Source organism: Bombina bombina, chromosome 3 (assembly GCF_027579735.1).
Source record: "Bombina bombina isolate aBomBom1 chromosome 3, aBomBom1.pri, whole genome shotgun sequence".
Lineage (NCBI taxonomy): Eukaryota > Metazoa > Chordata > Amphibia > Anura > Bombinatoridae > Bombina > Bombina bombina.
The window spans coordinates 1,137,245,362-1,137,261,816 of NC_069501.1; the positions used below are offsets into that span (position 1 = coordinate 1,137,245,362).

Genomic DNA, 16,455 nt, shown 5'->3' on the forward strand with positions numbered 1-16,455 from the left:
CTAGTTTATTGTATTGATCTGATACGAGATTATCCGATGATGAAGGCGCCTCTGATACTTCAGAGGGTGCTCTTTCTGGGTCAGAATCTGCTGCCTCTAAACCTCCAGCTGCGGAGGAACCAGATTTTAGATTTAGGGTTGAACATTTACGCTTTCTGTTGAAGGAAGTTTTGGCTACGTTAGAGGTTCCAGAGCCCAAATTGCCTGAGGAACCTTTGATTCCTAAATTAGATAAGGTCTACGAGGACAGGGTTGTACCACAAACTTTCCTGGTTCCTGTAAAGATGGTACACATTAATAAGAATGAATGGGAAAGGATTGGTTCTTTCTTTTCCCCTTCGTCTTCCTTTAAGAAATTGTTCCCGGTTCCGGACTCTCAATTGGAGTTGCTATCTCCATGCTTGCTAAACACACTACTATCCCGCTTGAGGATAGTTCCTCGTTTAAAGAGCCCATGGATAAGAAGATGGAAACTCTGTTAAGAAAGATGTTTCAACATACGGGATATTTGTTTCAACAGACAGCGGCTGTTGCTGCGGTTGCTGAAGCGGTTACCTACTGGTGCGACTCCTTATTTGAGTTGATCCAGGTGGAGGGTCCCCTCGAAGTGATCCAGGAAATAATTAAGGCCTTAAGGGTGGCTAATTCTTTTATTTGTGCTGCAAATTATTCGCCTGAATGCTAAGGCTTTAGGTTTTTCTGTTCAAGCCTGTAGGGAACTCTGGCTGAAGTCCTGGTCTGCGGACATGACTTTTAAGTCCAGACTTCTTTCCCTCCCCTTTAAGGGAAATATTTTATTTGGTCCAGGCCTGAACTCCATTATCTCTGCGGTTACTGGAGGCAAAGGGGCCTTTTTACAGCAGGATAAGAAGAACAAGCCTAAGGGACAAGGTCCTAATTTTCGTTTCTTTCGTTCTGATAAATCCCAATGTCAGCAGCCCTCCGCAAAGCCTGAGCAATCCAAGGGTACTTGGAAGCCGGCTCACACCTGGAATAAATTAAAGCAGAGCAAGAAGCCCACCGAGACAAAGTCGGTATGAAGGGGCGACCCCCGATCCAGCTCTGGATCACCTAGGGGGCAGACTGTCGCTCTTTTCAGACACATGGTTTGGGGTTGTGCAAGACCCGTGGATCCTGGAGGTCATCGCTCAGGGATACAAGATAGGTTTCAAGTCTCATCCACCCAGGGGCATATTCCTCCTATCAAACCTGTCTTCAAGGCCAGAAAAGAGAGAAGCCTTCCTGTGGTGCGTGAGGGATCTCTCCTCCCTAGGAGTCATTGTCCCGGTACCTCTAGCAGAGAGAGGTTTGGGATACTATTCAAACCTTTTTGTGGTCCCAAAGAAGAAGGGAACTTTCCGCCCGATTCTGGATCTAAAGTGCTTAAACAAATTCCCCTCGTTCAAGATGGAGACGATAAGGTCCATTCTTCCCTTAGTTCAGGAAGGACAGTTCATGACCACTATAGATCTGAAAGGATTCTTACCTTCACGTTCCAATCCACAAAGAACACTTCAAGTTCTTAAGGTTTGCATTCCTGGACCAGCACTTCCAGTTTATTGCACTTCCGTTTGGTCTAGCTACTGCTCCAGGAGTTTTTACGAAGGTTCTAGGGGCTCTGCTAGCAGTTGCCAGAACCAGAGTTATAGCAGTAGCTTCATACTTTGGACGATATTCTGGTTCAAGCACCATCTTGTCGTCTGGCAGAAGACCATTCAAGGCCTCTTCTGTTTCTTCTTCAATCTCATGGATGGAAAATAAACTTAGAAAAGAGTTCTCTTATTCCCAGTACTAGGGTGGAATTCCTGGGTACTGTAATAGACTCCATATCCATGACGATATTCCTTACAGACCAGAGACATTACAAGCTAACTTCCACTTGTCTTGCCCTCCAGACCTCCTTAAGGCCCTCTGTGGCTCGGTGTATGGAGGTGATTGGTCTCATGGTGTCCAGCATGGACATCATTCCTTTTGCCAGATTCCATCTCAGACCACTACAGCTGTGCATGCTGAGACAGTGGAACGGCGATCATTCAGATCTGTCTCAACAGATTTCTCTGGACAACCGGTCGAGAGAGTCGCTCTCCTGGTGGCTCTGTCCAGATCACCTGTCCCAAGGGACATCCTTCTTGAGACGTTCCTGGGAGATTGTGACTACGGACGCAAGTCTAACAGGATGGGGAGCTGTATGGGGTGCGAGGAAGGCACAGGGCCTGTGGACTCGAGAGGATTCCTTTCTCCCGATAAACATTCTGGAACTTCAGGCAATCTTCAATGCTCTGAAGGCTTGGCCTCTTCTGGGTTCATCCCAGTTTATCAGATTCCAATCATACAACATAACCTCTGTGGCTTACATCAGCCATCAGGGGGGGAACGAGTAGCTCCCTAGCAAATAGGGGAAGTATCTTGGATTCTGGAGTGGGCGGAGGCCCACAACTGCTCACTCTCAGCGATCCACATTCCGGGTGTGGACAACTGGGAAGTGGATTTCCTCAGCAGACAATCCTTTCTTCCGGGGGAATGGTCTCTCCATCCCGAGATGTTTGCGGAGATTTGCAACAAATGGGGGACACCAGATATAGATCTCATGGCATCCCGTCTCAATTCCAAGCTACCCAGATATGGGTCGCGGTTCAGGGATCCTCAAGCGGAGCTAATAGATGCATTAGCAGTGCCTTGAAGGTTCAATCTAATTTACATCTTCCCGCCGTTACCACTTCTTCCTTGTGTAGTGGCCCGCATCAAGCAGGAGCAAGCATCAGTGGTACCTATTGCTCCATTGTGGGAGCGAAGGATGTGGCTCGTGGACCTGGTGGGGATGTCCTCTTCTCCATGGAAGTTTCTTTGTCGCAGGGATCTGCTGGAACAGGGTCCGTTTGTTCATCAAAATCTAGATTCTCTGAGGCTCACTGCGTGGAGATTAAACGCTTAGTCCTAGCCAAGAGAGGTTTCTCTGAGAGGGTTATTGATACTCTCATTCAGGCTTGTAAGCCTGTTACTCATCGCATCTATCATAAGCTGTGGAGAGCTGTCTTATTCTGGTGTGAAGAGTGTGATTTAGCCTGGCATAAGGTTAAGGCTGCCAGGATATTTTCTTTTCTCCAGGAGGGTCTGGAGAAGAGCCTTTCTGCCAGTTCCAGGAGGGGCCAGATTTTGGCCTTATCTGTTTTGCTGCACAAGAGACTCGCAGAGCTCCCTGACATGCAATCGTTTGTTAAGGCTCTGATTAGGATCAGACCTGTGTTTAGATCTAATGCTCCACCTTTGAGTTTAAATCTTGTTCTTAAGTTTTTGCAATGGGCTCCGTTTGAGCCTATGCATTCGGTTGACATCAAATTGTTGTCCTGGAAGGTTCTTTTTCTATTGGCTATTACGTCGGCTCGCAGAGTTTTTGAGATAGCTGCCTTGCAATGTGAGCTTTCTTATTTTGTGTTCCACACTGATAAGGCTTTCCTACGTACCCGCTTGGGTTTTCTTCCTAAGGTTGTGTCTGATCGTAACATCAATCAGGAGATTGTGGTTCCTTCCTTGTGTCCTAATCCTCCTCCTTCGAAGGAACGTTTACTTCATAATCTGGATGTGGTTCGAGCTTTGAAGTTTTATCTTCAAGCTACTAAGGATTTTAGGCAAACTTCTTCCTTGCTTGTTATCTACTCTGGGAAGTGTAAGGGTCTGAAGACTTCTTCGACTTCCTTATCGTTTTGGTTCAGGAGTGTTATATGCTTGGCTTACGAGTCAGCAGGACTTAGACCTCCTCAGTGGATTACGGCTCATTCCACTAGAGTGGTGGCTCCTCTTGAGCCTTTAAGAAAGAGGCCTCTATGGATCGGATTTGTAAGGCGGCTACCTGGTCCTCCTTAAATATAAGTTTGACGTTTTTGCTTCGGCCGAAAGCAGCTTTTGGGAGAGAGGTTTTGCAGGCTGTGGTGCCCTCAGATTAGGGTCCGCCTCTCTTTTACCCCTCCCGTTATCATTCAGTGTCCTCTACAGGGCATAGGGTATATTTTTCCCAACAGTAAGGAATGATGCCGTGGACCCCCTCATATTAAGAAGGAAAACATAAATTATGCTTACCTGATAATTTAATTTCCTTCTGTATGAGGAGAGTCCACGGCCCCCGCCCGTATACTCCGATGGGCGGACCAAAATTTAATTTTTCTCTTCCGGCACCATTTATACCCTAATATGTCTCCTACTGTTCCTTGTTTCCTTGGCAGAATGACTGGGATATGAGGGAAGTAGGGGGAGTATTTAAGCCTTTGGCTGGGGTGTCTTTGCCTCCTCCTTGTGGCCAGGTTCAACCAATGGTAAAATGCATGTGTTCATAGCCACCAATAGCTAGCTTTATGTAGTGTATTTCTGTTTTGGAACTGACTTTAACCATTTCTTTCACCCCTTTGCAGGGGTTAGACATATAGGGGCATGATGATCAAATGAGTTTAAAATGCATGTCAAAATATTTGGAAATGATCACAAATTAAGAATTGTTTCTATATAAAGTTAAATATGGACTTCTGGTGGGGGCCATCTGTGACCACAGAAAACCTACAAACATCTCTGTCTTCAGGCAAATTTGAGTTATAAAAAGAGCAGAAATGGTTGCTGAAAACCTTCTGCATTCGGGAAGATGTTTGAGTGGAGCACTATTTTGTGCTCCCGCTTGTGTGTTAACTTCGCTAGACGTTCTGGAATTTAACTATTGGCATATCTTGGATCTGTTTATTTATGTTTGTTTTTTTATACTGTACAGCTAGATCCTGAGTTTAGGGTGAAATTATCTAATTTGCTCATGGTATATTTTTGATAGCGATGTCCCACTGAACCTGGTGTATTTAAGTACAAGCTATATCCCTGTTATAGGAATAATTTCCAGAAATATTTTATTTATTAGACCCAAAAGTCGTCCCTTATTTTATTATTCACTTATTTTGTCAATATACCTTCTGAAGGTGTTTCTTGTTTATTCATGAGCAGCCTCATTTGAGATACAGAAAGTTACTTTAGCTAATGAAATGGGACCTCCCATTAAAAATCTTGCCAGAGCATAGAACTCACACCACAGAGCTTTAATCTGTTCCACTTTCCAATGATTTCTTAGTAATTTTTTTGCCTTCAGCAAGGAGGATGGTAATACTTGAAGTGCTGATCTACATATCGATTGAAAAGGGTTCTCAATCTTATGTGAGACCCGATATCCCTCTCAGAGAGCCGGGAATAGGACAGAGGGGTGTAAAGGAGTACTTTGGCAAATTGGCAGTGAGAGTAATTCTACTGCGGGAGTTTGTCACTTTTCTGCCATAGGTGTCGTCGGGACTGGTACTGCAGCCTCCTCCTGTTGGCCTCGTCAGAGTACTCCTTCCTTAGATCATGTGTCAGTGCATACTGCAGAAGATGAGCTCTTCTACTGGATGCACGTTCCCTTCAGCTTCGTAAGCAAGGTAGAGTTAGTCCTGACTGGTAACTAGGTACTTGCACCAACATAGCTGGCAGGCTTTTAGCATGAAAATGTACACATGATTCACATAGCCAGGGAACCAAGTTACATACATCAGATAACACTACATACAGTTTAGGCACTTTTGGGCACTTTTACAGAAATTGAGGTACTGTCTCTTTAAATTTATTTCTGGTGTTTAGTACATACCCAAGCTCTCTTCCCCATTCTCAGCAGGCTTTCAGATGATCAGGATTTTTTTTTACCACCAAAGCTGTGCTCTGTTTTCTCCTTAGTCTCATAGCTAGTGGCCGTCTTTGATGACACACTGCTCTCCTCAGAGCCTTATAGTGGTAAGCACCTTTATTAACTAGAGTTTTGCGTACATTTATATTTGTTTAACCCTTTATTGACTCAAACTGTCATTTAAAGTGAAAATATTTATCTTTAAGTGATAGTACCCATTTTTTCTGAATCCCTCACAGAGTCTTAGGACATAAGATTGATTCCTTAGAAGGGCAATCTACTGACAATTTAATCCCTTCTCATATGTGTTTGCTATGTAAGCAAGTGTTGGTGTGCCCCCCCCCCACACCCCTACTGAGCTTTGTAACCTATGTGCTGAGTTTGTCTATTGTTAGACAGGGTCATGCAGCATTGCAATTGCAGCAGAGAACTTGGGGTTTTGTTACTCTCCAGGGTTTTATCCCCTGAAATGTTCTACGGAGCTGTCTCCTGGCTTTCATGTCTCTGCCAGTTAAACGCTTGCAAAGGACAGAAGAGGATCTTCTTATCTGGGACATCTCTAAGGACTGACCCAACTAGGTACCCTGTAACAATTTATGATTAGAATACTCCTCACCCAAGGACAACTATTCTGAAACCCAGGACCCCCCTTCTCCAAAAGTAGCAGAAAATGTGACTTTTAATTTCAAATTGGAACATATACACACTCTATTGCTAAAAGTTTGTACTCTCATTGCAGATTTGGGGCCCCCCACCTGCAGACAAACTATCAGTGCAAAACATTGATAAACTATTTAAGGCAACCACAAGAAAGGCTATATTTTTTCCTGGTTCCTGAAGCAGTTTCTGAGCAAATTAGCAAGGAATCAAACAATTATTATTATCGGTTATTTGTAGAGCGCCAACAGATTCTGCAGCCCTAACAATCCAGATATTTCCTTTGTTCCCTTTACCAAATTAAAAATTTTGTGTCTCTTAACCTCTAAAAATATAGATAAGCAAAATTCAAAATTCAAATGATCTGGAAGTAGAAAACACAGAGGCGCCCAATGGCCTAGTACCATCAAAACAATCGTGATATGAATGAGAAAAAAGGGCTTTTTCTCATTTATATCCCGATTGTGTTGATGGTACCAGGCCATTGGGCACCTCTGTGTTTTCTCCTTCCAGATCGTTTGAATTCCCAGGATCCTGACCTTCCTATGACAGAGAGCTGCCTCTACTCCCCCTGGAGTATTTTTTGGACTTTTTATGATTATTATCACTTGTTTTATAGTAGTTTGGTGACATTTTGTTTATTTTATTTTATTTAGTTTATTTTATATTGTATACAGTATTTATGAAGAGCACACCCTAGAGGAAATTTGTGCAAACACATTTTTTTATTTTTTTCATTGATTTGCAGAGCGATCTAGTTGCAGGGAATTCTCCCCCTGAATGAATCTCTGCTCATTCTACCAGAGTAATCGCCACTTTTTTTTCTACTTTTTTGTTTGCTTTTGGTAGGAAAGTTTTGCAGGCCACAGTGCCTATTTAGTACCTCTGCCTGCTTTAACTGATTTTTCCTCCCTATTTCATGATGGTCTTGTGGACTTTACATCTTGGGTATAGGATCCCGCATGATGGCTCGTGGATTCTCACCATCATATGAAAGAAAACAAAATTTATTCTTACCTGATAAATTATTTTCTTTCATGATGGTGAGAGTCCACAAGACCCACCCATGTTTTATTCATAACAGTTGGTGGCAGTACCAGTTTGCACTTCTTTTACACGACTTTCTTATTTTCTACTTTCTCTTGGCCATATGTATGACTAAGGAATAATAGGAATTGCTTGTATATACACTACTGGGAGCTAGCTAGTCACATCTGGAAAACCAATGACAAGAGGCAAATGTGTGTATTGCATTGCAGATGATGATATGTACATATTTCAACAAAGGATACTAAGTGAAAATAGTTGATTTGGTAGTAGAAGTGAATTAAAATGACGCACTTTATCTGAATCATGATATTGACTTTCATTTCCCTTTTAATAAAGTAGTTGCCAATAAATCCTGCATTGTGGAGGGGACAGAGTGGAAGAGTAGGTGCAGAAAAACGAAGTTAATTTATAGATATTGCAGAGAAAAGTAAACGTTGCACGAAAGAGATAAAATGCAGAGGAAGATGGGAAGTAAAAAATATATATATATATATAAAAGATTAGAAGGAAGAATGAGAAACACATAACACTATATAGTTATCTAAACACCTTTGCATACATACATATTATTATATAGTAGTAGTATTATATTATTATATATAGTGGTCACTGGAAATTATATCAATGTGCAATGCAGCCTGTCATCTCTAAACCATTTTATTATTCTTGTTGCAGAGTATCAACATGAAGGAGTTTAAGAGCTTTTGTCATTTCATGAACAATCTGGAAGATTTCTCTATTACAATGCAGATGTTTAGTGTGGCAAACCGAGCTGTGAAGTTGGGTAAGTCTGGATAATTCAGCATGATGTATTCATTCAGTTAAGAAAAAAAAAATACTAAAATTAAACTAAATTATGTTTTACAGTAAAAAAAAAACAAAAAAAAAAAAACACTTTCACTATCTGTTTTTTTGTTGATAGTTGAATTGTTGTTTTGAAGATTATGTCTCTGAAAATTGAAGGCCCAGAAAGGGGATGAAAATAAAGGATAGATTTGACCTTTTTGTCCTAATGCTTTTTAATGAGGTGCAGAGGTATGAATATATTGCAACTTCATAATAGTGCAGGCTCGTTAGTCATGGTGGTGTATCTGTCCATCCAAAAAGGATCAGTATTTTTTCACTTGTCCGAATTCCCCTCCAGACCACTAGTTGTACACCATACATCTTATATTGCCAGTTTATAGTACTTTTGTTTATGTTTTTATTTCTTTCATGTAATTAGCAAGAGTCCATGAGCTAGTGACGTATGGGATATACATTCCTACCAGGAGGGGCAAAGTTTCCCAAACCTCAAAATGCCTATAAATACACCCCTCACCACACCCACAATTCAGTTTTACAAACTTTGCCTCCGATGGAGGTGGGATATTCATTGTTTTGTACAAGCTTTGGTTCGTATAAAACCTGTCATTAAGTCAATTTCTCCTCCTTGGAGTTTGAATTTGGTTCTGGGAGCTCTTCAAGCTCCTCCGTTTGAACCTATGCATTCATTGGACATTAAATTACTTTCTTGGAAAGTTTTGTTCCTTTTGGCCATCTCTTCTGCCAGAAGAGTTTCTGAATTATCTGCTCTTTCTTGTGAGTCTCCTTTTCTGATTTTTCATCAGGATAAGGCGGTGTTGCGAACTTCTTTTGAATTTTTACCTAAAGTTGTGAATTCCAACAACATTAGTAGAGAAATTGTGGTTCCTTCATTATGTCCTAATCCTAAGAATTCTAAGGAGAAATCGTTGCATTCTTTGGATGTTGTTAGAGCTTTGAAATATTATGTTGAAGCTACGAAATCTTTTCGTAAGACTTCTAGTCTATTTGTTATCTTTTCCGGTTCTAGAAAAGGCCAGAAAGCTTCTGCCATTTCTTTGGCATCTTGGTTGAAATCTTTAATTCATCTTGCTTATGTTGAGTCGGGTAAAACTCCGCCTCAGAGAATTACAGCTCATTCTACTAGGTCAGTTTCTACTTCCTGGGCGTTTAGGAATGAAGCTTCGGTTGACCAGATCTGCAAAGCAGCAACTTGGTCCTCTTTGCATACTTTTACTAAATTCTACCATTTTGATGTATTTTCTTCTTCTGAAGCAGTTTTTGGTAGAAAAGTACTTCAGGCAGCGGTTTCAGTTTGAATCTTCTGCTTATGTTTTTCGTTAAACTTTATTTTGGGTGTGGATTATTTTCAGCAGGAATTGGCTGTCTTTATTTTATCCCTCCCTCTCTAGTGACTCTTGTGTGGAAAGATCCACATCTTGGGTAGTCATTATCCCATACGTCACTAGCTCATGGACTCTTGCTAATTACATGAAAGAAAACATAATTTATGTAAGAACTTACCTGATAAATTCATTTCTTTCATATTAGCAAGAGTCCATGAGGCCCGCCCTTTTTTTGTGGTGGTTATGATTTTGTATAAAGCACAATTATTCCAATTCCTTATTTTATATGCTTTCGCACTTTTTTATCACCCCACTTCTTGGCTATTCGTTAAACTGAATTGTGGGTGTGGTGAGGGGTGTATTTATAGGCATTTTGAGGTTTGGGAAACTTTGCCCCTCCTGGTAGGAATGTATATCCCATACGTCACTAGCTCATGGACTCTTGCTAATATGAAAGAAATGAATTTATCAGGTAAGTTCTTACATAAATTATGTTTTTTTAAGGTTACTGTTGATTTAAATTTAGCGCAGTTGGCTTCTGAGCTATATACAGCATATTTTCCTTCACCTGTGCTAAATTGTTTTTGCTTATTGTGGGCTTTTGGCTTAAAGGGACACTGAACCCAATTTTTTTCTTTTGTGATTCCGATAGAGCATGCAATTTTAAGCAACTTTCTAATTTACTCCTATTATCAATTTTTCTTCGTTCTCTTGCTATCTTTATTTGAAATAAAAGCCATCTAAGCTTTTTTGAGTTAAGAACTCTGGACAGCACTTTTTGATTGGTGGATGGATTTTTTCCACCAATCAGCAAGGACAACCCAGGTTGTTCACCAAAATGGGCCGGCATCTAAACTTAGATTCTTGCATTTCAAATAAAGATACCAAGAGAATAAAGAAAATTTGATAATAGGAGTAAATTAGAAAGTTGCTTAAAAATTCATGCTCTATCTGAATCACAAAAGAAAATTTTTGGGTTCAGTGTCCCTTTAAGTGCTCTCTGATAGTGCAGGTGCGCTAAGGATAACCATTTTAGCACACTTTTAGCTTTTCTGAGATAAATCCAATGGCAGCTGTGAATTTTGAAGATGGTGGGGAACTAGACCCCACCCCCTAAGATAAAGCCCACCCTCCTATGGCTCCTCCCATATCATCTTTACACTATAGACACATATATATAAATATATATATGTGTGTATATATATATATATATATATATATATATATATATATATATATATATATATATATATATATATATATATATATATATATATATACAGGGAGTACAGAATTATTAGGCAAATGAGTATTTTGACCACATCATCCTCTTTATGCATGTTGTCTTACTCCAAGCTGTATAGGCTCGAAAGCCTACTACCAATTAAGCATATTAGGTGATGTGCATCTCTGTAATGAGAAGGGGTGTGGTCTAATGACATCAACACCCTATATCAGGTATGCATAATTATTAGGCAACTTCCTTTCCTTTGGCAAAATGGGTCAAAAGAAGGACTTGACAGGCTCAGAAAAGACAAAAATAGTGAGATATCTTGCAGAGGGATGCAGCACTCTTTAAAATTGCAAAGCTTCTGAAGCGTGATCATCGAACAATCAAGCGTTTCATTCAAAATAGTCAACAGGGTCGCAAGAAGCGTGTGGAAAAACCAAGGCGCAAAATAACTGCCCATGAACTGAGAAAAGTCAAGCGTGCAGCTGCCAAGATGCCACTTGCCACCAGTTTGGCCATATTTCAGAGCTGCAACATCACTGGAGTGCCCAAAAGCACAAGGTGTGCAATACTCAGAGACATGGCCAAGGTAAGAAAGGCTGAAAGACGACCACCACTGAACAAGACACACAAGCTGAAACGTCAAGACTGGGCCAAGAAATATCTCAAGACTGATTTTTCTAAGGTTTTATGGACTGATGAAATGAGAGTGAGTCTTGATGGGCCAGATGGATGGGCCCGTGGCTGGATTGGTAAAGGGCAGAGAGCTCCAGTCCGACTCAGACGCCAGCAAGGTGGAGGTGGAGTACTGGTTTGGGCTGGTATCATCAAAGATGAGCTTGTGGGGCCTTTTCGGGTTGAGGATGGAGTCAAGCTCAACTCCCAGTCCTACTGCCAGTTTCTGGAAGACACCTTCTTCAAGCAGTGGTACAGGAAGAAGTCTGCATCCTTCAAGAAAAACATGATTTTCATGCAGGACAATGCTCCATCACACGCGTCCAAGTACTCCACAGCGTGGCTGGCAAGAAAAGAAGAAAATCTAATGACATGGCCTCCTTGTTCACCTGATCTGAACCCCATTGAGAACCTGTGGTCCATCATCAAATGTGAGATTTACATGGAGGGAAAACAGTACACCTCTCTGAACAGTGTCTGGGAGGCTGTGGTTGCTGCTGCACGCAATGTTGATGGTGAACAGATCAAAACACTGACAGAATCCATGGATGGCAGGCTTTTGAGTGTCCTTGCAAAGAAAGGTGGCTATATTGGTCACTGATTTGTTTTTGTTTTGTTTTTGAATGTCAGAAATGTATATTTGTGAATGTTGAGATGTTATATTGGTTTCACTGGTAAAAATAAATAATTGAAATGGGTATATATTTGTTTTTTGTTAAGTTGCCTAATAATTATGCACAGTAATAGTCACCTGCACACACAGATATCCCCCTAAAATAGCTAAAACTAAAAACAAACTAAAAACTACTTCCAAAACTATTCAGCTTTGATATTAATGAGTTTTTTGGGTTCATTGAGAACATGGTTGTTGTTCAATAATAAAATTAATCCTCAAAAATACAACTTGCCTAATAATTCTGCACTCCCTGTATATATATATATATATATATATATATATATATATATATATATATATATATATATATATATATATATATATATATATATATATATATAAAAATGTGTAAGACTCACTAGCTTACAATACAGCTACCCCAGCAGCAACAGCAGCCAGGCACAATTAAATAGCGCTGGTCACCATGGAGATGGCTGTGTTGCTAGCAAGGCCTGAACTCTGGAGCACACGGCTTTAACGTTTAGAGTGGCTCGGCTCCTTTATTCCTCAGCGCTAGTAGGATAGTGTGGGGCCTGGGGCTTGCCCTTTTTACAGTGCACAGCTTGTTTCTCTGCATTATGGGGAAACAAGCTGCAGTGCACAGTAAAAATGTAGCTGCGTGGATAACAATATTTATCACAGGCTGAACCTGCTAAGTTTTTACCTATTGTCAAAAAGCAATACATGCTATATATTTTTACAATCCGTTTTGTTCAGAAATGAGTATTACTGTCATGCTTGCATAACTCATTGATGGTTTGAATGGGAGGCAACCAAAATAAAAAAACAAGTCACAGCAAAGAGGGTATATGAGGCACAACTGGGTAAGACAAAGAGTGACATCTCTGCAGTTAGATGTCCATTATAAGCATCCTCTTGGCTAAATATACAAATATCATGTGGGAAACCAGGAAGCAGAACTAGTGCACAAGTTTTTGTTTTGAAAAAGTGTAAATTATAAATGGCACATTACATGTCAACAAATCTATTTTATAATCGGTACCAAGGAAAATATTGTCGGCTTTTCTTTTTCAAGGTTAATTTAACTTCTGTGTATTCCACATTGATCAACTTTCACACCTAGTGGAGCTGTCTGAGCAAACACAAGATGGGATAGACCCGACAGTCACAGTCCACCAGGACGGTACTTGGTGTTATGTGACTATCGAAGTATAGCCTGGGGGGAGGAGGAGTGAGCAGTCAGCCTTTCTCTACCCTCCCTGTCTTGTTGCAATCAGCCGGGATCAGCAGCCTCAGCCCAAGGAGGCATGGAGAGCATCGCTGCCACGCAGTGAACAGGGGTTATGCAGCTACCATGTTTGGTTCGGTTAACTTGATTTTGGCATCCTTTAGTGGACCGTAGATTTACTTAAATTTCTTACCAGAACTCTAGCTTTGGAACACAATTCTTCTGCTAGACTAGACCAGGACACACAGATCTCTAAGCCAACACCGAGTGAGCTCCACAGAAGCCAACACCACCCCCACAAATTTGTTCAAAACTCCCCCCAGCCAATGGGAGGTTAGAAGACCATAAGAGCCTAGACTCCCTCTATGTTACCAGATAGGGTGACGTCAGAAATCCCTTAAAGGGACATAAGGAGCCTGTGCAAAGTTCTCTCAAACAGGGCAGATCACAAAAAACGCCTTATCTGAGAGAACATTGCAAATGATTTTTTTTTGCTTATTATATATTTTATTCTTATTATTACTCATCCCCTCCGAAACCCCTCCCCCCACAAAAAACTAACTGTGCCACCAAAATAGAATTTTATTTTATTTTCCCTTTCTTTTTACCCCAAAAAAATATTGTTGCCCCTACTACACCTATGGAGGAGCCTCGGCTCAATTAAATCCTTTCCCTTTTCTGTGTTGCTGTAACCTATTCAGCATGTGTGAGAGGCTCTTATGATCAGTGGACGTGGTAAGGTACTATAATCAATAGAGCTTGGTGTTAAATTTAAGGTCCAAATTTTATTCAACCCTCTGTGCTGTGTTATTTGCTATGTAAACTCTTTGCTGCTTTTCACAGTTGTTCAGCTCTTATTTGACAGTATTTTATTATTGTTATTATTATTATTGTTGTTACTGTTTGTCTCTTAAGGGTTAATCAGTTTTACATTGTGCCTTTTTCTTCCCTTCTGGGTTAAATATCCTAGTATACTTTGTACTGCTTATTTGCTTCAGTCTATCTCTTATGCTTAAAGGGCCATAATACCCAAATATTTAAACACTTGAAAGTGATGCAGTATAGCTTTAAAAAGCTGACTAGAAAATATCACCTGAACATCTCTATATAAAAAAGAAAGATATTTTACCTCAAAAGTTTCTCAGTAGCCACATACTATTGTAAAGGACTTCTAAGCAACAAATCAGTATGTCTGTCCCGGGACATCGGAAGGAGCGAGCTTACATGCACTCTCATCTTATTTCCCTATTCAGCTTAAGGAAGTTTACAATGAAATCTCATGAGAGTTAAGTCAAATCTTATGAGATCACAGTAAAAGAGTTCATGACCTCAGCACTGCTGATGCTGATTGGCTGCTGTTCATTTCTTCATTTATTAATTTTTTTACCTGCAGCTGAGCAGCAGTTGAGTATAACTTTTTACACAGAACTTACTCTGCTGAGCTGAGGAAATTGTGAGGTAAAATATCTTCGTTTTTTACATAAAGATGCTCAGGTGATATTTTCCTGTCAGCTTTTTACAGTTATACTGCATCAGTTTAAAGTGATTTAGCATATGAGTATTATGTCCCTTTAAGCTATTTACTTACTTTTACTATAACGCAATCTACTGCTGCTCAGGCCTCTGGTCTATCAGCTGATCTTTTAGAAGGGAGACCCTCTGATACTTTATCCTTCTAGTTTTTGTCTGCATTGTAAGTATTCTCAGGTGTGTGTCCCTGCTCAGCTTTGTACCTCATGTGCTATATCTATTTCTAACCATAAACAGTGTTTTGCTGTGCTTCAGAGTGTGCAAAGGTTTTTACCCTATCAAAGTTACTCCCAGGAGGGTTCTTCTGTACTTTCTCCAAACTCAGTATATTCACACTACTTTTAATGAGGTTTTAACTATTTTGCCTCTAACTGTTAAGTGCAGGCATTTGCAAAGATTAGAATGTGGTCCTTCTTAGGCTTTTACCTTACCTTAGAGGGGCACCTCTAGTTATCCATTGATGATAGGGGTGTTTCTGACTCTGAGTGCTCTTATTTTGAGGAAAGTCTTTTTGAGTCTCAGGTACCTGCTGCTGTGGCAGAGGATGTGTCCTTTTATTTCATGCTTTAGCATATTCATGGTTTATTGTAGTACGTTTTAGTTGCTTTAGAGGTAGTGGTCCTGCTACAGTTTAGCAACCAGTTAAAGGGACCTTGAACACCACCTAGATTTTGAAATAAGCACTCATTTTCAATAACATACACACTGCAAAGTATTATAATGACAAAAATATTAGCAGCCCACCTGACGCTGAATAAATTAGTAAAACTGCCACCTATTGATCCAACAGCTAGCCATTATGTTGTAACGTACATTACAAAATTGCAAGGTGGTCAGCAGTTAGTAGGGAACCGAGCAAAGGAGTACTTGTCTTGCACATTGTGCTTTATACTATGGGACAGGTTGAGTCTCGTTTGGGAGGCTTGGTAGAGATCTATTCAGGATCCCTCGGTATTGCAAATAATTTCCCAGGGGTATCTAATAAGCTTTCATTCAAGGCCTCTTTGGGGATGATTCTTTCTCAAGTGCCTTGAGATCCTTTAAATGATTAAGCTTATTTGGCTTGTGTAAAAGATCTGGAATTAATGGGAGTGATTGTTCCAGTTCCAACTTCAGAATAGTATTTCTTTCAAAGACCCTATGGATAGCAAATTGGAGTACTTTCATAGAAGTGCTTTTTAGCAAGCAAGTTTTCTTTCTAGGCCACTGATTTGTGTCGCTTATGTTGCAGGAGCTTCTACAGTGGGGGGAAAAAGTATTTAGTCAGCCACCAATTGTGCAAGTTCTCCCACTTAAGAAGATGAGAGAGGCCTATAATTTTCATCATAGGTATACCTAAACTATGAGAGACAAAATGTGGAAACAAATCCAGACAATCACATTGTCTGATTTGGAAAGAATTTATTTGCAAATTATGGTGGAAAATAAGTATTTGGTCAATATCAAAAGTTCATCTGAATACTTTGTTATATATCCTTTGTTGGCAATGACAGAGGTCAAACGTTTTCTGTAAGTCTTCAAAAGGTTGTCACACACTGTTGCTGGTATGTTGGCCCAATCCTGCATGCAGATCTCCTCTAGAGCAGTGATGTTTTGTGGCTGTCGCTGGGCAACACA

The 16,455-nt window shown here is 40.3% G+C and overlaps 1 protein-coding gene across 1 annotated transcript in view; it reads left to right on the top strand.

Moving 5' to 3' along the window:
- Positions 1-16,455, top strand: part of MICU2 (mitochondrial calcium uptake 2) — an 811,360-nt gene that overhangs the window by 764,852 nt on the left and 30,053 nt on the right. Inside the window, exon 10 of the mRNA XM_053708516.1 lies at positions 8,063-8,171. Coding sequence (XP_053564491.1) covers positions 8,063-8,171 — 109 coding nt within the window. The remainder of the gene's footprint in view (positions 1-8,062; positions 8,172-16,455) is intronic.